The sequence below is a fragment of the Schistocerca serialis genome, chromosome 11 (assembly GCF_023864345.2).
Source record: "Schistocerca serialis cubense isolate TAMUIC-IGC-003099 chromosome 11, iqSchSeri2.2, whole genome shotgun sequence".
NCBI classification, from domain to species: Eukaryota; Metazoa; Arthropoda; class Insecta; order Orthoptera; family Acrididae; genus Schistocerca; species Schistocerca serialis.
In genome coordinates, this window is record NC_064648.1 from 168,786,892 (window position 1) to 168,810,979 (window position 24,088).

Sequence of the window (24,088 nt, forward strand, 5' to 3'; positions counted from 1 at the left end):
ACCAGTCTTCCCCTCTTTGACCGGTAATGGTTTGCCGTCTGAGCTATTAATATTTATACAGATGCTTCTCTTTTCACAATTTTGGGATCTTTAAGATTTCTGTAGGTGTAATTTATCATTTCCCAAGACAAGCATGTTTCTACACAATTGCATCTGTCCTCTAGCCATTCCTTCTTAGTTGTTTTGCATTTTCTATCTTTTTTCCCCTTTCATGTGCTTTATTTCTGTGTTTTTCCTTTCGTGAATTAAATTCAGTACCCCCTATGTTCAGTTATCCACTGTGTACTGCAAACACAAACCAGGTAGTCTCTGGCGCAGGCTCCTGTCTGTCTGTGGAGGTCATTCCCACTTTTTGCAGGCAATGTTTCTTCACATCTCCCTGTTTGCTACTGGTCTATACAAATACAATTTGTCACAGTCTACTGTAGTACATCGCATCACTTTGGTTACGCGAGTATTGAGAGGTTTTACTGGGTCCGAGGTACAAGAGGACATTTTATTGACTTTATGTTCACTTTGTTAGAACAATTAATGTGCTTGCTGGTTGAGAATATGGCTCTCTTAAACATGTTGGTTGTGCTCCTTTTATAATATTCGGGATATATCAGTCGAATCTGATACAATTAAGTTACCTGTAACTGTTAAAATTTCATTCCATTCTGAGTTGTTATTCAAGATTGACAGGCCGGATGTTAAGTTTTACTACCGACTAGTTTGTGTGAGGTGAGATAGAGTATTCTCCTCTCCAGTACCAGTTAGGCGTAGAGCTTTGTAGACATCCCAAGTGTGTAGTATAGTTCGTTGTTGAGCTGTGTGTGTTTGACAGGAATCAAAATATTCTACAGGGACGTGTCTAATATCTAATATAATTTACTTGTATTGTGCAGTTTATTTGTAATGCAAATTGTATTATAAATAGAATTCATGCATGTGTGGTTTGTATAATTTACCAAGATGGAAAACTTTTGGAGATGTAACAATAGTGAAAGCATAAACGGAGGCCGGTCGTGGGACACCACCTAATATCGTGTCGGACCTTTTGCCGAGCACAGTTGCAGCAACTCGAAGTGGCGTTGTCTCGACGAGTCGTTCAAAGTCCCCTGTAGAAATATTGAACTGTGCTGCCTCTATTGCTGTCCATTATTGTGAAAGTGTTTTTGTTGCAGGATTGTGCACGAACTGACCTCTCGATTAGATTCCATAAATCTCTGATGGGATTCATACTGGACAGTTTGAATGGTCAAATTATTTCCTCGGATTGTCCATAACAATTGTAGCCTGATGACATGATGCATTGTCATCCATAAAAATACCACCATTGTTTGGGACTGTGAACAGGGTTACCACAAGTTCTGGACATCAGGGAATTTCAAATGTCAGGAAAATGAGTTATATCTGAAAAAAAAAAAACGCTGGAAAATTTAGTTTTTTTCTCAGTAGATGAAATGATTTGTTTACTGAGATATCAAGCATTGTCACTGGCTGGGTGCCACTTCCTTCTCCCTAGTTCTTACGGCTTCTCCCCTTCTTATCACTCCCCTTGGCTTGCAATCAGTGCAGGCAGGGAAGCGTGAGGAGTGCTTCGTTTGGATCTGATTCTCAGAGATTGTTGACGCGGCGGCCAGAGATGGCGGTCGTGCATGCACGACTTGTCTGAATGTGTGTGTGCTCTTGTTCCTGACAAAGTATATAGTCAAAAATTTGGTTGAGAGACTGTGATTGTCTTTTCCAATCGCCTCTCTGCAGCTCGGCAATCGTCTTTACGGTGAGTTCCCCCTATCCTCATTAGTACTGATTCTGAGTATTTGTGCAAGTTCTGCTGCACGGGTTGATCACTGCAGTCTCACTTCGACACGGTGTCTGTGACGTGTGAATAGTTGGCCACACGAGTCGACTTTGACAACGGGCCAAAACTGCGGGCCGTTTCTGTGGGTATCTCTAACGGATCGGGGCTGCCGCTCTGAAGCCCACCGTTTCCCCATAATGTGCGAGCCCTGGCTGTCGGATCTGGTCTCGCCGATCTACGCACAGGCTGGGTCTGTTCGTGTGTGGCATAATGTGGTGGATTTTCGTGGTTCATCCGTGGACGTAGAACTGCGGTGCTCCTCGGCAGGCCGGAGGCCGCGGGCGATGGAGTTCGGGAATTGAGGCTCTCTCACCCCGAGTGTATTGTACAGTGCAGTGTTTCGTAGATATTTTATTAATTATGGTACATTTTGGCACCTCAAAAGTAGTTTAAATATTAGAAAATATGGATGGTAAGAAAAGGATAATTGTGGCAGTCACTGGAAGTTTATATGCTATTTACTCATTTATTTCTCGAAAAAATCGCACAATCCCTGTAAAATAATAGACATAACAGTGTGTAATAACTGACAATTGTTGGTTTACACAACTCTTCCCCATGTTATACACTTCTTTAGACTCGTGAGGTTCTTTCTGAAATCAATGAAGGTATTTTATATGTATCTTGCAATTCCAAGGAAATGCCTATTTTTCTCACCAAATGTATTTCATGTTATTGAAATAAAATAAGTGGTCTTAATGAAACACACATACCATTTGGCTTGCTTTCTGCATCTAAAAGTAGTTCATTACAAAAGATTTTTATGTTAGTACTTAAGATTTTTGCAGGAGAAATACAGAAGTCCTTAAACTTTTTGTCAACTTAGGTCTTTACTTACCATTTGTCAGGGGTAAATGCTAAAACTTGTGTGGAAGTCGGGGAAATATCAGGGAATTTCACTTGCGGCAACTCTGAAGTCCACAAATGGCTGCAATGATCTAAGTAGCCAAATACAAGTATTTTTAATGATCGGTTTCCATCTTATGAAAATACAGCCCATACCACTATGCAGCCACCACCAGGTTGCTCGGGTCCACGGCTTCGTGGGGTTTGTGCCACATTCGAACCCTACAGTCAGCTTTTACCAACAGAAATATGGACCCGTCTGACCAGGCTAGTCCGCCAGTCTAGGGTCCAACCAATACGGACACGAGCTCAGCAGAAGTGCTGCAGGTGATGTCACGCTGTCAGCAAAGGAACTGGTGAGTACGTAATTAGCATTTGCGTGCATACTGGTAGCATCACAAGCTTTTCTGAAGCCAATATCTGACAGTCCTTGCTGGAAACGGAAAGTTCCTGTAATTGTTGTGCCCTGCTCATTCGACTTTATAGCATCAAACTTTATTTCGTTCCGGATCAGAACACTAGGCATTATTTTGGATTCAGTGTTACTGCCTGACCTTTTGATGCAGGCAAGTTGTAAGCACGTTTTCCACAGTAGTCGTGGTTGCTGAAACATTATTCGTGATAAATAATTGTAGGTAATCTTGAAGACAATTTTTAATAGGCCTACTTACTGTGGGGTAGAAGGGATACGGTAGTTTTCTTGTTATATTATATTTGGTCGTTATTACAGTAGCCTACATTTAACATTACCTGATTTTTGTAATCTTTTTCGTTTGTTATCTAAGAGAGGTATTCCAGTTGTTCACTTGTGACATGCAAAAAGTTTGAAGACGTGACAAGAAGTACTAATACGACTTGCACTTTTTGCATGTCACAAGTAAACAACTGCTTACGACTTTCATTCATCTCCCCTAATACAGGTAAGTTAAATCGTTAGCATTATGCAGTTCCAATACAAAACAAATGCTATACACTATATTTTTTTATTTACGTTACTGTCATTGCAATATGTCTAGTAAACGAATTTTAAAGGAGATAAATGCAAGTAACAAATAATTTTTACAGCCACTGTATCAAATTTTCCTGTGCTGTACGTAGTTGGCTACTACGAGTACATTATAGCTGTAAAGAAAGGCATTTAACGAATGATTTCGCCGTATTGCCTTTGTCTTGTGTTTTTGATTCGGTGAGCGTGTACTCCACTATTCCACTACTGGCCATTCAAAAGTCCCGCCTGCAGTTTGGCAGAAAAATGGCCGCCGTATCGTCCGGTTGGCCACTCTCTCCCTATAGAGACAGGCTCTCTAGCTCTGACTACCCCTCCACATTCAAAGTCTGTCAATTCCCATTGTATACAGTAATAAGACAATCAAATCATAGAAAGTTGACTGTGTACTGCATTAATAACACTCACTATTCGCAGTCTTTCTTCTTTCTTTCTCTACCGCCTTTATCCTGAATTGTGCGCAGGGTCGGCAGGGTTAAGTACAGATTTGGCACGGTTAAGGGGTGGCCGGATGCCCCCCCCCCCCCCCCCATCCCCTGCCGCCACCCCGTACTGCCCGGGACGGAATTAGTGGACCCCTGCTGTCTGGTTCTAGTGTAAATCGTGAAATAGTGTGAATGTTTCAAATGTCTGTGGGTCGTGTAACTGAGGCGGGACGTGGGGACTGGCCTGCTATTCACCTAGGAGGATGTGGAAAACCGCCTAAAAACCACATCCGGGCTGGCCGGCACACCAGCCATGGTCATTAATCTGCCGGGCGGAGTCAATCCGGGGCCGGCGTGCCTACCCGAGCCCAGGAAGCAGCGAGTTAGCGCTCTCTGCTATCCTGGCGGGTAACAGTCACTATTCGCAGTATGCCGACTAAATTTGAATGGGTGAACTGGACAGAAAGCTGCTACTGTTGTCTGCTCACTTCCGTTAAATAGCAGCCGTTTATGTGCTGTTGGCGGCTTAGTATTTACTTCATTACAGTGGTATTCGTTGAAGTATGTATGTACCTGTATCAGTAAACGGTCCTTCCCACAATACGTTGTTACTGGTTTAGAGGTTTACAGTGAACACTGCTACTTGCCGTGTAGCTAACAGAACTTTCCAGTCCCTCACTCTAGATATTTGGGTAATTTGTGTGAAGAGTGACGAGGCACGTATCTGGTGTTCGTCCGAACCGGTAGGTATTCCAAATTGCTTGCTTTGTGTGTGATGGGAGTGTGTCTGAGGTCTTTCTGCACAGTACATAATTGCACTGTGAACATTAGAAACAGGCACAGCCTCCGTGGAAATTGTCTTGCACTGTGATTTCGACCATCATTGTTAAGCAGAAACTTACTGTCAGTGGTAACAAACAGCATTACGGAGTAAACGTGATGGGAACAGAGATGTATCTAAGTTTGGAACAGCCTGTACAAAAGTGCTTGTTAAGGTTGTGCAGACTCCAGATCAGTGTAGACCTGCAATGCTGTTCCCATAAAATAGACTTGCTTAGCTCACAAGGAATGTTTCTGATTCTTAATTTCTTGACATATTGATTTACACGAAATACGGTAAGCTGTTAATGTAACATTTATTTTCCGTGTCGACCCATTACGAATGGATGTGAAGAATGCTGTACGAGAGCCAGACAGTTAAGTTTCTACTCGGCGAATGAGTATGTGTTCTATGACAGGCCGTTCTTAAAGAATCTTTTCAAAAGATTTATAGGTGGATGTCATTACAGGATACTAAGGCCTGTGAGTTATGCCTAGAGTCACACTGGAGACACCGTAACATTAGTCCTAGCAACCTCCACAACATTTTAAATTTGCTACGAACCCCATTACGACCGTCAGAATTGCAATACTTTAGTTGCTCAATGTCATTTTGAGATTAACTGTTGACAGTGCATGCCCTGTGTCAAAAGTAAAACTAATGCATCAACACATCTGCAATTGTCAGTTTATTACTGGGTCCATTGCTTGCCACCATGTTGAAGTAATCGTGTCTTTTTTGGCCAGTCGTTTGAATTTTCACTGTTTTTGGCCGAGCTATTTTCTTTGTGTCAGTTTTATTTGCTTTGCTGTTTCCATTTCTTGTTTAATAACGTTCTGAACTGCTTGTGCCTTAAGCCGGAGAGTTATAAATGTTGAATATGGGATGTACATTTACCTTTCTTGTACAACTGGAGGATTTTTAAATTTGTGGTGACAGTGGACTTCACAGTGGATTGTCATCTAGCTCCAGAATCGTCAGGACCTGTGTAATTAGCTTTGTGACTTTAATTTTACTCGTACGAAGAATATCATATGTGGTGCAGGTAAAATTGAAGTGTAATCATCGTAAATAAAGTCGGTGGCTGTACCGAGTAGTGTGAAGTGACTGTATCGGAAGTTGGCCAGCTTTTAATGTGTGTTTTTCTTTTTCCCCCTTCTAATTTCAGGTGCCAGTGTGTGGCAGAGAGGAAAGGGAACTCGATCGGTGCGGTGTCGGAGCTCCTCGCGTGGGGCACAGGTGCCGATGTTAGTGCTGTGTACCGGAGGCGGTAAAATAGAGGCACACGGTGTAATACTGGCTGCCAGAAACCCTGTTGTCACAGCTGTGCTGGTGTGGCATGACACAGCAGAAACTGCCAGTGACTGTGTCCACATACTGGACATAGAGACCACCGCTGTGAACCACCTTGTCCGTTACGTGTCTGTGGTACAACTATTGGCAGCTGCGGACAAATATGACCCCCATCTCCTAAAGGAGCCTCGTAAAGACAGGTTGGTACAGGAACTGACACTGGAGGAGTTAAGATTGAAACAAACCTTCAGTTTGATAAAGAAATCAAACAGCATAATCTTGGCACATTGGATCAGTGAACACAGCTGTAGGTTAAAAATTTACAGCGATTGGCAGAAATTTTATTTCCACCCGATTTCGTCTCGGTAAATATGAAATGCCAACTACCTTTAGTGCATCATAATATTTGAGGGCTTATAAGTAAAATTAATGAACTACTTATGTGCATTGATGAATTAGTCATCAAACCCAGTTTTTTATTTATTTATTTGTTTTCTGTCCATATAACAGTTTTCGGACATTGTCAAGAAAATTTAGATTACATTACACATATACAGTAAAATATTTACATTCTTTCATAACAACATATGGATCAGACACATGTCTGTACACATTATTTTTCAAAAGGGCGTGACAAGTAGATTCTTCTATAGTGTAACACAATTTAGCTTATATTTATAATAGTACAGTACACATAATACAGTGTATAATCACATTCTTTTATACTACTGATAGATCGGATACATTTTCCATATACACTGTTTTCCAAGATGGCACTACAACTTAGTCCTCTATCGAGTAACAACACTTCTCTATTAATAATTGCTTCAGTCTACTCTTTAGCATATTTAGATTTACTTTCTTGAGTTCACAGGGTAGTACATTGTAGAAAATTGCTCCCATTCTGTGTGGGCTGTGGTCAGTTGCCCTTTTTTTGGTCACAATTCTATGAAAATTTTCCCTTTCCTGTGTATCATAGTTGTGTACATTACTGTTTCTCATATTAAATTCGGGATTTTGTTTCACGAACATGACTGTCTGCAGTATATACATATAGTACACCGTAAGAATTTTATATTTTCTAAAGATGTCTCTACAAGGCTCTCTCTTCTTTACCTTGGCTACCATTCTTACTTCCTTTTTTGTAATCTAAAAAGTCTATCTATATGGACTGCTGATGCCCCACCCCATATCTCAATACCATACTGAAGGTGCGGATGAATTAACCCAAAATATATTTGCCTTAAGGTATCATGGTCCAAGAAGGCTGAGACCAGTTTCAGTAGATATGTTTCTACTGATTTTTTTGCAAATATTATCTACATGGTCTTTCCATGATAAGTGTTCATCAACAATGATGCCCAAAAATTTATGTGAATTTGCATATGCAAGACCCAGTGGGGATGTAAATACATTATCAGTTATGGCAGCATTATAACTGTGGATGAACTTCATTATTACTGTTTTGTCTTTATTTACAAGAAGCTCTTTTGCTGTAAGGTGTGCGGACAGAGTATTGAAACTGATCTCGCTATTGTTAGCTGCAGACTGCATATCACTGCCCCAGCTGATGAAGGATACGGCATCGGCATAGCTTACAACCGTGCAATTTTGGGGTTCAAATAAGTTATTTACATATACGAGGACCAGAAAAGGCCCTCGTATGCTTCCTCGAGGCACGCCACATTGAAGTGAAGTGTCCTGAAGTTTGATTTGGTTGTTGGGAGCTGATCATTATTTTGATAAGTTAGCTTTACACACTGTTGCCTGTCTTTCATATAGGAGGTAAGTAGTTTCAAGGCTAGTCCTCTCAACCCATATTCTTCTAGTTTACACAGAAGAACGGTATGATTCACAGTATCAAAGGCTTTACTCATATTTAGGAAAGTGCCTATTGCCTTGTTGATATAATCTGCCTCTCTGAACATCGTGTGACCACTGGTATAGATATGTTAAACCTTACAGAATTTAAGTTAGCCTCCTACATCTGTAGACAAAAGTTGGAGAAAGGGGGAGTTGCCACATTTGTTAAAAAGTTTTAAATTTAAGAATATTGATGTTAATAAATTTTGCTTAGAGCAGCACTTAGAAGCATGTGCAACAGAGATAGAATATCATAATATGTTCTTTATAATAGTAGCCATATACAGAGTACCTTCATGGAATTCAACCTGTTTATAGATGGTCTTAAAGATTTATTATCTCATCTAAAATTGAAAAGCAAAGAACTTGTGGTTGCTGGTGATTTTAATATAGGTGTTCTGAAAAACACTGTCAGTGAACAGTTACCGAAATCAGTTACATTGTAATTCATTTTAATTTCTACTGTAAATTTCCCAACTAGGGTATACAAATGTTCTAAGACTGCCATTGATAATATATTTATAGACAATTCTAGCCAACTAAGCCACATTACAAAACCTGTAGTAAATGGGATATCTGACCATGACATACTACATGTAACATTAAATTTTGAAAATTGTCAGGGTAAAACATCTATCAGAACTGAGTACAGAAGGCCAATAAAACAGTCAAAAACTGAGAAATTTAAGAGATTGATCAAAGAAATTAATTTGATGGATTTTTACAGCATCCAAGACACAAATGGAAAATACAAAACATTCATTAATAAAGTTAGCACCTTATTTGAAAATTTTCTCCTGAAGGTAACTCAAATTAAGGAGAAGTCTACCGTGGATCACACAAGGATAAAGATATCATGAGAGACAAAAAGCAAACTCTGATACGTAGGGACATCTTTGATACTAGCATTATAGCTTATTACAAAAATTACTGCAAAATACTGAAGGTTATCCCGAAATCTAAACACCTGCATTATGAGAAGAAGATAAATATATCCAGCAATAAAATAAAAACAATATGGGATATATTTAAGTCAGAGACAGGTAGAACCAGAAATGAGGAGGAACAAATAGCCCTAAAAACAAATGAAACTCTGGTAACAAACGCATGTTGTGTTGCAAACCATCTAAACAAGTATTTTGTCTCTGTTACTGATAGCATGGGGTTGTCAGGTTCAGTAAATAATGCAAAGGAATACGAGACCAGTGCACACAAGCAATCTCAGTAAAATGGAATTGACACTTACTTCACCCAAAGAAATAGAATCCATCATAAAGTCTTTGAAATCAGAGCATTCTAGTGGTTATGATAACGTATTAACAAAGTTAATAAGTGCATTCATGTGAGCTTAGTCATATCTTAAGTTATTTGTGTAATCAATCACTTATCACAGGAACATTCCAGAATGGCTTAAATATGCTGAAGTTATACCTCTCTACAAGAAAGTGGACAAAGAAATGCCGTCAAATGACTGACTGATCTCACTTTTGCCAGATTTTTCAAAAGACTTTGAAAAGGTTATGTTAAAGTGTCTACTTAAGCACCTTAGCGAAAATAACACACTGTCAGTCACAGTTTGGGTTTCTTAAGGGTTCTGATATTGAGAAAGCTATTTACACTTACAACAAAAATGTCCTTAGTTCATTGGACAACAAATTAGAGGCAACTGGCATATTCTGTGACCTGTCAAAGGCATTTGACTGTGTGAATCGCAGCATTCTTTTAAGTAAATTAAAATATTATGGCGTCACTGGTAGTGCTGCAAAGTGGTTTCAGTCATATCTTACTAATAGAAAACAAAGGGCGTCATTACTTCAGCAGTAGGCAATCAGACATCATCTGACTGGTAAGAAATTACATGTGGTGTTCTGCAAGGTTCCATACTAGGTCCACTACTGTTCTTGTGTATATCAATGACCTGTCATCTGTTACATTACCAGATGCCAAGTTTGTCTTATTTGCAGATGATACAAACATTGCAATAAATAGTAAATCAAATATAAATTTTGAAAGGGCAGCTAATCAAAATTTTACTGACGTTAATAAGTGGTTCATAGCCAGTTCACTGTCATTAAACTTCGAAAAGACCCCCTATATCCAGTTAAGAACTTCCAAGAGATTTCCTTCTGGTGTGTGTAAAATATGACGACATGGAAATAGAAGTTGAGAGTGTGAAATTCTTGGGATTACAACTCGATAATAAATTCAGTTGGGAGCAACATACTAACGAACTGCTAAAGCGCCTAAACAAGTCTGTGTTTGCAATGTGAATGATGTCAGACATAAGAGTTATAAATATAAAAAATTGGCATATTTTGCTTATTTTCGCTCCATTATGTCATATGGTATCATATTCTGGGGTAACTCCACAAACAGAGAAAAAATTTTTTAGAGTACAGGAGTGTATAATAAGAGTAATTAGTTGTGTAAATACAAGAGCATCATGTTGAAACCTATTCAAAGAATTAGGCATATTAACCACAGCTTCCCAGTATATTTATACCTTAATTAAGTTTGTTGTAAATAATACATCACTTTTTCCAACCAACTGCTCAGTTCACAGCATAAATACTAGGAATAAGAACAATATACACAAAGATTTAAAATCACTTATTCTTGCCCAGAAAGCAGTCCAGTATTCAGCAATGCATATTTTCAGTAAGTTACCAGCAACCATAAAGAGTTTAGTTTCAGACAAGGCACCACGTAAACATAATTTAAAAGAACTTTTGGTGGCCAACTCCTCCTCATCTATCCACAAGTTTCTCAACAAGTGCAGTAGACCATTTTAATGAAAATCTATTATACTTTAATTTTGGACAATACTTGTTTGTAGTAGCCAAGTAACTATCTACTGTGTGAATGATGGATGTATGGAAAGCAGATGTAAGTATTTAAGTCTGTAAATAGTGGAAGTTTAATTTTAAATCTTGTACATAATCTGACTGTTCTTAACTGAGGATCACTGAAATGAATAATTTATTTAAATTTTTGACAGTACTTGGTTGTAATGGCCAACAAACTAGCAAATGTCTGAATGATGGATTTAATGAAAGCAGATGTACGTATTAAACCTGCAAATATGAGAAGTTTAAATTTAATTCATGTACATAACTTTACTGTTTATTGACTGAGGATCATTAAAATTAATGAAACTCAAGTTTTTCTAATTACATTTTTGTAACGTGTTTATCTGACATGTTCCACACCCAGGAGGATTGCCTCTTTTATGGGTCTACAGAATGAACAATTAATGTAATCTGATCTGATCTCGCGGGACTCTCTGGATGCGTGGAGGATGAAAGACTGGTGAGACGGGGTGGCTAGCTGCCCACAGGTTGTGGCAGAGGTGTTACAGTTAGTGGAAGCAAAAATCAGGTTAGCATAAAGTTCTACTTTCCTATCTCCTTGTAAGTAGCACCTCTCTAACACTTCTGTTAAGTAATAGTTTGATACAACATTGAGGCTTCCTTCCATCGATATTTTACTAATGTAAGTCTCACACGTCTCGCACGATCCATAAATTCCCTTTGTAATGCACCTCTTTCTCTGGGGGACAAATATTAATTATTATCAGTAGTAGTATATTAAGCTACAAATTATAATTTTAAACCTTTGTGGTCTCCCTGGTGTGCCTAGTCAACCACAAGTCCCCGTCAAGGTGTTCACTCTAACAGAGTACATACAGGGTTGAAGACCATCATCACAATTTGAATTTAGAGTAATATAACTTTCTTACCTTTATTGGTCGGTGTTGCACGTCGTCGTCCAGTGATGAATCTCGCCATCCGCTGTTTGTTAAATCAATTTGAGGTCCTGGGTGTGTATTCTGCTGCGTAAGAACTGGCACATAGTTAAACTTCCAACTTTTATTTTATAAATGCTGATCGTGACAATATTCAATAATTTTCAGTGTAACAGCTTTTCCAATACATCATTTCGTTCCCTCTATCCTTGACATTCTCAAAGCAAGCGTATTAAAAGACGTCTCGACACCAACTACCCATTGTCTCTACACCTGTCAACCACCGGCTCCCGTTCAGAGCTTACAAACTGTGCAGTACTGCCAGCCTCGGTTGTATATCGATATTTTACACATTGCACGTATACATATATGAAAAACATAGTATGAAAAATTAAGAGTTTATAATATAGTTCTGTGGCAATATACCTTATTATTGTCCTCATATTAACAGTTTTTTCACTGGACTCGCATTCGGGAAGACGACGGTTCAATCCCATGTCCGGCCATCCTGATTTAGGTTTTCTGTGATTTCCCTAAATCACTCCAGGTAAATGCTGTAATGGTTCCTCTAAAAGGGCACGGCTGACTTCCTTCCCCATCCTTCCCTAATCCGATAAGACCGATGACCTCGCTGTCTGGTCTCCTTCCCCCCCCAAAAAAACAACAACAGTTTTGTAACAAAATATTATTTCACTTTATGTTTACATAATTAAAGTTCACTTGCTCCTTCAAGTTGATTGACAGCACCACACACCTCGCCAGCTGGTGGTATCGGTAGTTTCAGTAGTCCGTTACGTTACACCTCGTGGAGCTCGCCACTCTTTAGCGGGTTCGTGCTTGGTTACCAGTGGGCCCCAGCCTTTGCAGCATCTTTTCCCTTCCATTCTGCATGTCTGTCCTCTTGTTGTTCCTTGTCCCCTCCTTTGGGGAACATGTCTGGGGTGTTTACGGGAATGTTCCTCATTGTCCGTACCTGACATAAGCGCAGTCTCACAACTGTTTTTCATTCCCTTTTCCTTTCTTCGTTCACCTTCTATCCTTCCTCCGCTTCAGTGTTTGAGGCTCCGCTTTTTCTTCCTCCTCCCTGTACAATCCTGAAGTCTGACACGTAACAGGTGATCACATAATGTGTAATTCCAAACCCTGGGTTGACTGGTGGGGTTCACATGTAGCAGGGTGTATACGACCCGGGAGATCCGGGCTAAACCCGGGAAATTTTTCATCTGGGAAAAACCCGGGAATTTTTTGTTCTTTCAGTTTTCAGTTAAATTTTTGTAATTTTTTGCTGGTATGAATCGATACTCTAACTAAGGATATTGCTGTATCCCGCTACTGCAGAACAATACTGCAACAGTAAACGTGAATGAGAAAAAAAGGGAAATAAAACATAAATTGCAAAGGAAACGTGCCATATACAACAAAACACAGTGCTCATATGAGCGTTTGCCAACAGCAAAATGTGTCAAAGGCTTTAGGAAGTCTATGCAATGCTTCATAACAAATTGCCTCCGACGAGGTGACGTCACGACTGTTTACATTAGATTCGTTTTAGCAGTTAAGAGTGGGCTCCGTGCGCACCTGCAGTTGAGTGGCGTACGAGTAGCACCTTCTCCCGTTTCTGGCTACAGAAATGTGGCTGTCAGCTGTGTAAGCAGTTGCAGCGACCAGCTAGATGCTACTGGCAAAAATTTTACTGCCGCGCCCAACCTGCCAGATTCACGCACGCGCAGCGGGTCCAGCTCTGTGGGAGGGAGGGGGTGGGGGACGCCAAATTCATATTGTGGAGGAGAACAACTTGTTTCACAAAGCGCCTAGCATCCAGCGCACGTTGGTCTATCGATTTACTCGTTTGATTTTGATGCGCATCCCTGTCGGTTTTTGAATACTCTGTAAGTTGATTTCTGACTGAATCGTACGCCGCGTGGGGTAGCCTTGCGGTCTCAGGCGATATGTCGAGGTTTGCACGGAAAACGCGTGGTACGAACACGTAATGACACCTAACCCAAGAATAATCGGGGATAACTAAACTGGTGATTCTGGTAGGCTTAGTGAAGTTCACCGGCGAATAAGTTTTGACAATGACAGGAATAGTTCCAGAATTAGTGATGACAAGATTGTTTGTTAGAATGAGGGAGGAGAAGAAACGGGGACACCACACAAATTAGGAAAGAATATGGCAATTCCAAATTCGTATAAAAATCTCTTATTACTACTTTCCGATCTCGCGCTCGAGAAACTGGAGCGTATAAATGAAATACGAAACTATTTTTTGCTTGTCGTAGGCATAATAGGCATTTTATGTCGGTCTTCGTGAATTATATTCTGCGTATTTTATGTCGGTCTTCGTGAATTATATTCTGCCGTGTTATAAAAATTACCATTTGTGCCAAAACAGTCTTGTTTGTTTGGTGTGTGTTACAATTTCTGCAGTGTTAGAAAGGCCTATTTTGTTTTACGTAGCAGACTGTGACAAAAGAGATGTAATCAGATCGAGAAACCACACCAGTCTCGGGTACTATTGTGTTAACAGGTTACGCAGTATTAGACGACGATATTTTGATTTTTCATGTAGCAAAGCGTTTGACGAACTTTGATGGGGTAATAGATTCTGTTGCACAAAGGAAAGCACGGCGTGTAAAGCTGTAGCAAGATTAGAGAGGAAAAAATGCTAGGAGCTCCCACACTCCTTTCAGCCTCCACGCACACCTATTCCCATTTGGATCTCTCCTCCTGCACGACCCAGCTTGCCCGTCATCACGAGTGGTCCATTCGCTCTGACAGGTACTCAAACAACACATTTCTCGTGTGCTACCCATTTGCTGACTCCTACCCCACCTACGCGCACACCCAAATGGCAGCTTTCTGAGGCCAACTGGAGACTTTATTCCTTGCTGGCGACATTCGACAAACCACATTTCTCCAGTTGTGATGACCAGGTAGAATACTGTGCAAACGTTATCCTTACCACTGCAGAATGTTCCATTCCTCACACTTTTTCTTTACTGCTCCGTGTCCCAGTGCCTCGGTGGACTGAGGCATGTCGCATTGTAATTCGTGCGCGGAGACGTGCTCTCCCCATTTTTAACCTTTTAAGTGGGCATGATGGCTATATCTGTCCGTACTCTGCTATTGCACAGTGGGTTCGACAGATACATCGGTCCACTGCGTTCTGTGGCTAGTAGCTAGTGGGCATGAGGAGTTATTGGCCTGCTGTTGACACCGTGGTATTAGTTGAGCTTCGTCCACTAGATGGCAGCTCTTGTCATGCAACGCAGCGTGTTCTAGGCTAGTTATAACATTGTCCACCCGAGCGCTCGTCGAGAAAATGCGTCCTGTGAAGCAGCCGCAAAAGCGTGCCTTTTTTGCCTGTGTTTACCGCAGTGTTAGTGAGTGATCTTTTGCAATGGTGGAAAGAAGTCGTTTATCAGATTCTAGTGAAAGTGCTTCAATTCAGAAATATCTGACGACGAGACACTATTGCAGCAGACAGTACGTAGTGAATTTGTGCGTGCTAGTTCAGTTTGTATTCAATATTTGTTCAGTGGTAATAGTGGTGCAGTTGTGCCTCTAAAACAAAACGATGTGATGAGTTGTTCTATGTGTTTTGTGGATGATGCTTTGTGCACAATGATAGCTGAACAGACAAACTTGTATGCAGAACAGTTCATAGCTTCTCATCCCAATATTGGCAGAATACTACACGCGATGAGGTAAAAACATTTATGGGAATGCTTGTAGTTCAAGGAATTCTTCACAAACCAGACCACAAAATGTACTTTTCAAAGAGGGAATCAGTTGACACACCTTTCTTCAGGAAAGTGATGAGTTAAAAGTGGTTTCATATTCTATTGAAATTCCTCCACTTTGCTGACAATACCTCATATGATCCACTAGGCACTATCAGCAGAAAAGTATTCAAAATTCACCCCAATATGGAGCATCTCTGGCGTAAATTCAGATCAGTTTACATGCCAGAAAGGAACTTAACCGTTGGCGAATCATTGATGCTCTGGAAAGGGCGGCTCGGATGGAAGCAATATATTCCATCAAAGCGTAGCAGATTTGGCATCAAATTGTACAAACTCTGTAAAAGCAGTTCCGGGTATTGTACTGGTTGTTACCTATCTCGTTTCTAGATAACTGAATGATGTGGAATCTTACGCGGTATATTGTGGTAGGACCACATTCGCACCACGTGTTTGTAATTGATAATAATACGAGTAGTTCCAGCACAATTTCAGCAAGGCTTATTTATTAGTAGCTGCTGAAAGATTACACACTGCAGATCTCGTTTGTCTAGGGGTTTTGTCTGCAAAACATTACTCTAACAAGCATGGCCTGGGTTTTCTTCTTGTTTGAAATAAACACTACCGGATTCGAATTACTTTCGGCTAAAATAATATTTATTCGTACTCTTTGTTTAGTAACTACAATATTTTCACTTCTAACATTGATACCCTAAAAATGCATTATACTGTACTGGTCACGTAAACACGTCCATCGCCCGCCAATACCGACAAAGAAGTGCCGGGCAAGCCAACATGTGCCCGGAAGTTGCAGACATTCCTGCATTCCAGATTCTTTGGTCTTCTGACCTTAATAAACTCCAAAGACACACATAAATAAATACATATAAATATACAACATTTAACATCACAAACAAATCCATTATTTATCATAAAAGAAAATATTAATAAATAAATAAATTAAACTCATTGTATGGTAACATAATGAAGTTACCTTAACTCTCTACTGTGGGCATCGTACTTTTCGCATGAGATAAACTTTATCTCTGACAGTTAATTACATTACAATAGCCCACCAGGACTTACAAGTGTACCTTGGTCCACTTGTCAGTCCGATACAGAAATTGCATCATTGTCTTGTATACAACTTTTTATCACAACTGTAGTAAACTGTTTATTCTTTCATCAACCCTTGACTTCCTCCTTTGTCTCACAACATAGATTACATACATACATATGTCAATTTGTTGCCCAGAAATTTACTATAAAATAATACTAAAGTTAAAAGATTTTCTCATATTAGAACAAACATAGTACCAACTCCTATATCATCAGTGAGGTTGCAAAAGTATTTCAATTCAACAACACTATTCTCTCATGAGCCTTGTAAATTATGTGATATCAAAATTAAGAGACAAAATAAGCCAACAAATTATCTGTGTTGTGTTATAAACAGAGCTGAATAAAAACAGTCATGGTGAGCATGATGTAAAACAAAAGCACACTTGCATATACAAGAAAATATATTCTATTAACTATACAATATTTTTAAGCATTATGGTCTATTTAAGTGAATGAACAAGATTTCAAAATTTATGAGATTTGCTATTCTCAAACTGTGAGGGTTGGTGACATGTCTTGTCTCCTAGCGTCAGTAAAATAAAATCCCTTATTTATCAAGTTTACATATTTTGCAATTCTTTAAATACTGTAAAATTACTTTAAAAAACACATAGGAATCATGAAATCTAATCTTATAATAGAATTATGTGACAATCAGTCTAGATACAACATCGTTTTGCATGAGATGTGTTTTTTTTTTTTTTTTATTTTTTTTTTTTTTTTTTTTTTTTTTTTTTTTTTTTTTTTTTTACTTCCAGTAAAATTCTTTCCAGATAAAGGCATGTTTTTTAGGCTCAGTTCGCTCTTTTCTCAATATACGGCTTCAAAGAAACAACATTCCTAAGACCAAACAGCTTTCTTGACTTGGGATATACTAATCGGTACGCATTTGGATGGGGGTTCTCAATAATCTCAAATGGCCCAATGTAAATGTCAAAGAATTTACTGAGTTCTGCTGTTAGTAACTTTGATCGTTCGTGGGATTTCACTAAGACATGGTCACCTACTCTGAATGTGGTAGTCTTTATTTTCCTATTATGTCTGTTTTTCCTAGCTGCACCTAGTTTCTTCATGGTTTTCTTTACAATCTCTTCACGTTCTTTCATTGATATTAAGCTACATTGTGGAAAGTCTATTAATTCAGAAATAAGATTTGCTGGTCTGAGATGAAACATAATTTCATATGGTGAAAACCCAGTAGAGCTATGCTGCAAGCTACATGGTCGGACCAACTAGGGTGTTTGTGACTACAATACGTCCTACAAAGTCTCCCTATTTCTCTCATGTACCTTTCTGCTGGGTTTGAAGATGGGTTGTACACGGATATCAAGATATGTTTTGTGTTAGTTTTTTCCATGAATGCTTTCCAGTTTTTTGAAAGAAATTGTGAACCATTATCCGATAGTATAGCTTTAGGTTTCCCTACACTCTCGAAGTAATCTCTCTCAATTTTTGTAATGATCTCTTTACTTGTAGCTTTTCGCACAGAATAAAGTTTAATTAGTTTGGAAAATACATCAACCATGACGAATATAAAACAATGGCCACCTTTGCTTTTAGGTAAAGGTCCATAAAAGTCTACAGCTACTAAATCTAATGGCTTATCTGGAATGATGTTCTGCATTTCTCCCTGACATGTTCTGTTGCTTACTTTTACTCTTTGACATTTGTCATATGTTGATATTTCATTCCTCGCCTTCTTTACCATGTTATAAAAGTAGATATTTTCTTGTAACTTTTTTACACATTTCTGTATTCCACAGTGACCATAACTCTCATGGGTGTACTTTATTAATTTGTCTGCCTCGCACTCTGGCCAACATAGCTTCCAATTGTCAGAGTCCACATCTGTTCTTCTAAAGAGTGTTCCCTTAAAGACCTTATAGTACTTGTCAAGTTTATCATACCCTCTTTTGCCTAAACAGTCCTTAACCAATTTCCAATTAGGATCGTTATTCTGTCCCCTCCTGATGTTATTGCAAAGTGTCTTTATGAGCTTTTCATCTTGGATTCCCTTCATGTATCTGATTTTAAATTCCTTTTCTTCCTCTTGATCAAACATTTCCTGATCTCCTCCTACTGGTAACCTGGATAAAGCATCAGCTACTGCATTTTCTGATCCCTTAATATACACAATTTCGTAATCAAACTGTTGCATGAACATTGCCCACCTGGTTAATCTACTGTGATATAGTCTACACTCCTGCAAGTAACTTAAAGCTTTGTGGTCTGAATAGACTTTTATCTTGTGTCCTAACAGGTATGTTTTAAATTTTGTAAACGCCCAGTGTACTGAGAGTAATTCTTTTTCTGTGACAGTATATGTTCTCTCATGTTTAAGTAACATTCTGATGGCAAATGCAATGGTGCAATGAAGATTTTTTTCATTCACAACTTTCTCCTGAAATAGTTCTGCTCCTAGTCCATAATCACTACTGTCAATGTGAAGACAAAATGGCAAACTAAAATCGGGTCTGTGTAAAAGACTGTTCTTACAAAGTTCATTCTTAATTTTATCGAATGCTTTCTGGCACTCTTCAGACCAATTCCATGGAGTATTTTTTCTAAGTAAGTTGCTTAAACATGTTACATTAAGGCATTGTCCATTTACATATTTTCGATAGAATCCACAGAGTCCATAGAAAGACTTTAATTGTTTCCGGTTTCTAGGTGATGGAAAGTTTACGATAGATTTTATTTTCTCCAGATCTGCACTTATCCCTTCCTTAGTAATGACATGACCTAAAAATTTGAGTTCTGACACACCAAATTTACATTTTTCCAGTTTTAATGTCATACCACCTCTTCTGAGTTTCTCACACACCTTTTTCAATAACTTCAAATGATCCTCCCAACTTTGATTTGAAACTAATATATCGTCTACATAAATTGTTAATTCTGACACAACTTCTTGGCCAAGAACATAGTCTAGTGCCCTTATAAATTCGGCGACTGACGAGTTTAATCCGAAAGGCACTACACAATACTGGTAACATCTCCCATTGTATAAGAAAGCAGTGTACTTTCTAGAACTAATTGCAAGAGGTACTTGATGAAAACCTGATGTTAGGTCAAGGCTTGACATAATTTGGATATTTTTAAATTTATATAACAACTCATCGATGTTCTCTGGGTGGTCAGTTTCTCTGTATAAACATTTGTTTAACTGTCTGGAATCTAGTACTAATCTGACTTGTCCATTAGGTTTATTTACAGTGACTAAGGGATTATTATAAGGGCTTATACTCCTCTCAATGATTTCACACACTTCCATCTTTTGCAATTCTTTCTCCACTGCTACCCTTTTCGAGATTGGAATACTGTATGGTTTTGTAAAGAAAGGTTCATGTGGCTTCAACTGTAAAGTACATTGGTATCCAATTACTTTACCTGGTATATTGCTAAATACATCACTATATTCCCACAAAAATAATTTCAAATCTTGTTTTTGGTTCTCAGTTAGTTCTCTAGCCTCGGCTACTTTTTCATTTACCAACTTTTCAAACTCTATCTCGTCTGTATCAAAATCTGTGACATGGCTTTCAATGTACTTACCTTCTTTTATAACTTCAATACTGTTCAGTCTTATTCATACAAAACACATTTGATTGAAGAAGTTTCGTAGTGATGACTTCACCACTTGGTAGAGTCATCATTAATTTCTGTCCTGCCCAATCAAATGCTGCACTTACTTTTGTTATCCAAGACATGCCTAGGATAAAATCCTCTGTGAGATCAGGAATGACGAGACACCCATGTGACCATGATACTCTTTCAATTTCAAAAGTAATAAAAGCCTGACTCCTGATTGATTTACTGTGCTTCCCGGTAGCACCTCTTATTTTAATTCCTACCACAGGTAACTCGACATAATCCTTATTAGTTTTCAGTTTTTTACTTAATGATTCTGATATCCCAGATACTTGACTTCCTGTGTCCACTAAACACTTTCCTTCCCATGATCCTATCTGCACATCAATAAACGGACTGCTTACATCAAAGTCAAATTTTTTGTTAATATTCTCATGTAATAAGTCATCTTCAATTTCACTGAATCCATATCCCTTTCCAGTATCCTTACCTGTATCATTACTACCAGAGTTATATGCTGTTATTACCCTAATTGCATTTTCTTTGGCCTGATTACTATTCCTGAATATTTCATTGATCCAACTACATTAATTTGTGCTATTGTGTGTCTCTCCTTTATATTTCTCTCTTAACATTTGTGCAATGTGATACTTAATTCTATGCCACCAGTCTGGATACAAAGTTTCACATATATCAAGTGTTACCTTTCTGAAATTTTCATCATCCTTAATGGCACTACTGTTAATCCATAAGTTAAACAAAAATTGCTCACTATCTGACATTTCATCATTTACTCCCCTAATGCTGTTAAGATTACCTGCTGTCAATTCCTTCTCATTTTTCTTCCATATATTAAGATCAAATAACTCATTGGCTGAAATTCTGGCATCCTTATCATTGAAATTGTCAACTGTGTTCATGTGTACCTCGCTAATTTCATTACTATCCTCTTTTATATTAGTAATCCCTAAAGCTTCCAACTCCTCACTTACACCAATAAAACATCTATCTTCACTACTATCCTCAATCTCCTTTTCTTCCCAATCAACATCACAAAAATTATCATCTTTATCCTCTGCACTCTTACCTTCAGTATGCAGATACACATTTAAATCATCCTTACTAGGTGCTCTTTTCATTCCTAGTCCACCAGACTCTTTCATAAGTTCTCTAATTCCTAATACACTTTGGTCATTTGAACAACTATTTTCCAGCAAGGTGCTCCTCTCAGCCCACTCATAGAATGAATCTAAGTTTAATTCTTCACAGTTTTCTAAGCAATCAGTGTCTTTAAATAACTTACCTTTTGTTTCTGGTTTATTTGTATGACATATATTATTTGTAACAGATACTACATTAATGGAATAACACTTCTCTTTAAAATAATTACTCATTATGTATCTTTCCGTTTAGTTAGACATTTTGGGTTGGCCCTTTCCATTTGTGTATAAGTAGCTCCTACCTTGCGGACCGCCAATGGAGCCTCATTCAGTTCTTTAACTCCTGTTCAGTTCTCCCCATACCATTAGGACTATTCCACTCCTTTGGTTTATTTCCAAAGTGTCTGTTACCAAATTGGTTATGATTATTTCCATACTGACCTTTGTAATGGAAATTGTGTCCTTGTGATCCCTTGAAGTTGTACTGGTGATTTCTCTGATGAGAATCACTACTTCCAAAATTGTGTGTTTCCTTTTTATCATGTTGTATGTTTCCCCAATTTGTATGCCCTGTCTTTTGAAAATGGTTTTGACTATGGTGTGGTGGTTTACCCGTTTTCTCAATAATTCTGTCTAGTTTGTCAACATATTTCAAAAACTGATCTATTGCGTCATCTGGACCATAAGCTAACTCCCACTGTAGTTCACATGGTAGCCTCCTTTTGAGTGCATCAATTTGAGTGAGTTCATCAAAAGGTTTGCTTAGGTGAGTGAGTTTCCTTAACTGATTTCTGCAAAATTGCTTCATGCTACCAAATTCACGTTTATAAACAGGTCCATTCAAGAATTCGCTTTTTATTCTTGCTTGTTCTGTCTCTGACCAGAATTTACTTAAGAACCTCTCCTCGAACTCTGCAAAAGACATTCCCTCCGTACAATAATGATTAGTCCATGACAATGCTTCACCTTTTAGAAATCTTTTCACAAATTTAATTTTCAAATTATCATTCATATTTGGAAAAAAGTTATCTTTGCAATGCTGCAGGAAATCTACCGGATGCATACTGCTCTCATCTGAAAAGTTTACTGGAATATTGTACCACAAAGTGCCTATATTGTTCGGGAAACTATTGGTGACCATATTGCTACTAACACTTTCAAGTTTCTTAGTGATGTCATTAATACTACTTTCTAAACTCTTGACTTCATTTTTATTTATCTGATTATTTACCTCTATTTTTTCAGTAATAATTCCTATCTTTTGTTCAAATTTGCTTTCTACTTTAACAATTTTATCGTCTACAAGAGAAATATGATCAGATACTGTTTCTTCTACATGTTTGATATCTGAATGCACAACTTTAAACGCATTATGGATTTTCTCTCTACCTGTACTAAATTCAGTTTTCAGATTTTCTACTTTTGCATCTACATTTTTAACTTTTCTCCTGACATAATTGACCTTACCCGTGATCTTAACCATATTACGACTCAAACTGGAAATTTTTGCTTCTACTTTTTGAAAGTGATCATCATTTTTCTTTTCATATTCTTTGAACTGTTTTTCAAATTTATCACTCATGAGCTTAAGAGTCTGGTCTAACTGAGCAGCGTTGTTTTGCTCCATTTGATCCAAACGAATCTCATTAGCATCGAGTCTGTCTAATATTTCCTAACCACTGTCTGTTTTGTCTGTTAGTGTCATCAATTGCCTTAAATTTTCCATCCATATAATTCATTATTTTTGATAGCATGTCTTTAACTTCATTCTGTCTTTCCGTATGAGTTTCAACTTTGTCTACAGGATTCGGACTATTATTGTTGCATTCACTTTCGTATGATAAATTTACATCTGTACTAGCGTTGGCAACACCGTCGTCAATACTTTCCTCTTTTACAATAGTCATCTTTTTACACAGGAATAAACAAAACACGACAAATTTATCTTTTCTAAAGGATACTAAACTATCTTACTCACAGTTTCCTGGTTTTCTTATCTTATAACGTCTTCTTTGTTGATTGGTGCGTGATGGAATTCACAACACTGAAACACTACACTTATATGAATATTGCTTTTTTGTTGCACAACACTTTACACTTTTTTCTTCTTTCTTGACTTATTGCGCCGTTATTATTGCTCCAGTAACTGCATTCCGATGTCTTGAAGGTACCAGCATACGACTTCCTTTGTCTTGAAGGTATCAGCAACGACTTCCTTGAACATTTTCATCCAGGATGTACGAATTCTGTCGTTTTCTTTGCAATCTCGGTGGTAGTTTATTTCGGTAACATTTTCAATAATCCCGGACGACGCCACCATATTGTACTGGTTGTTACCTATCTCGTTTCTTGATAACTGAATGATGTGGAATCTTACGCGGTATATTGTGGTAGGACCACATTCGCACCACGTGTTTGTAATTGATAATAATACGAGTAGTTCCAGCACAATTTCAGCAAGGCTTATTTATTAGTAGCTGCTGAAAGATTACACACTGCAGATCTCGTTTGTCTAGGGGTTTTGTCTGCAAAACATTACTCTAACAAGCATGGCCTGGGTTTTCTTCTTGTTTGAAATAAACACTACCGGATTCGAATTACTTTCGGCTAAAATAATATTTATTT

At 38.3% G+C, this 24,088-nt stretch overlaps 1 protein-coding gene across 1 annotated transcript in view; it reads left to right on the plus strand.

The window, feature by feature from the left end:
• LOC126427273 (uncharacterized) overlaps positions 1 to 24,088 on the plus strand; it is a 66,653-nt gene that overhangs the window by 15,093 nt on the left and 27,472 nt on the right. Inside the window, exon 2 of the mRNA XM_050089542.1 lies at positions 6,112 to 6,436. Coding sequence (XP_049945499.1) covers positions 6,112 to 6,436 — 325 coding nt within the window. The remainder of the gene's footprint in view (positions 1 to 6,111; positions 6,437 to 24,088) is intronic.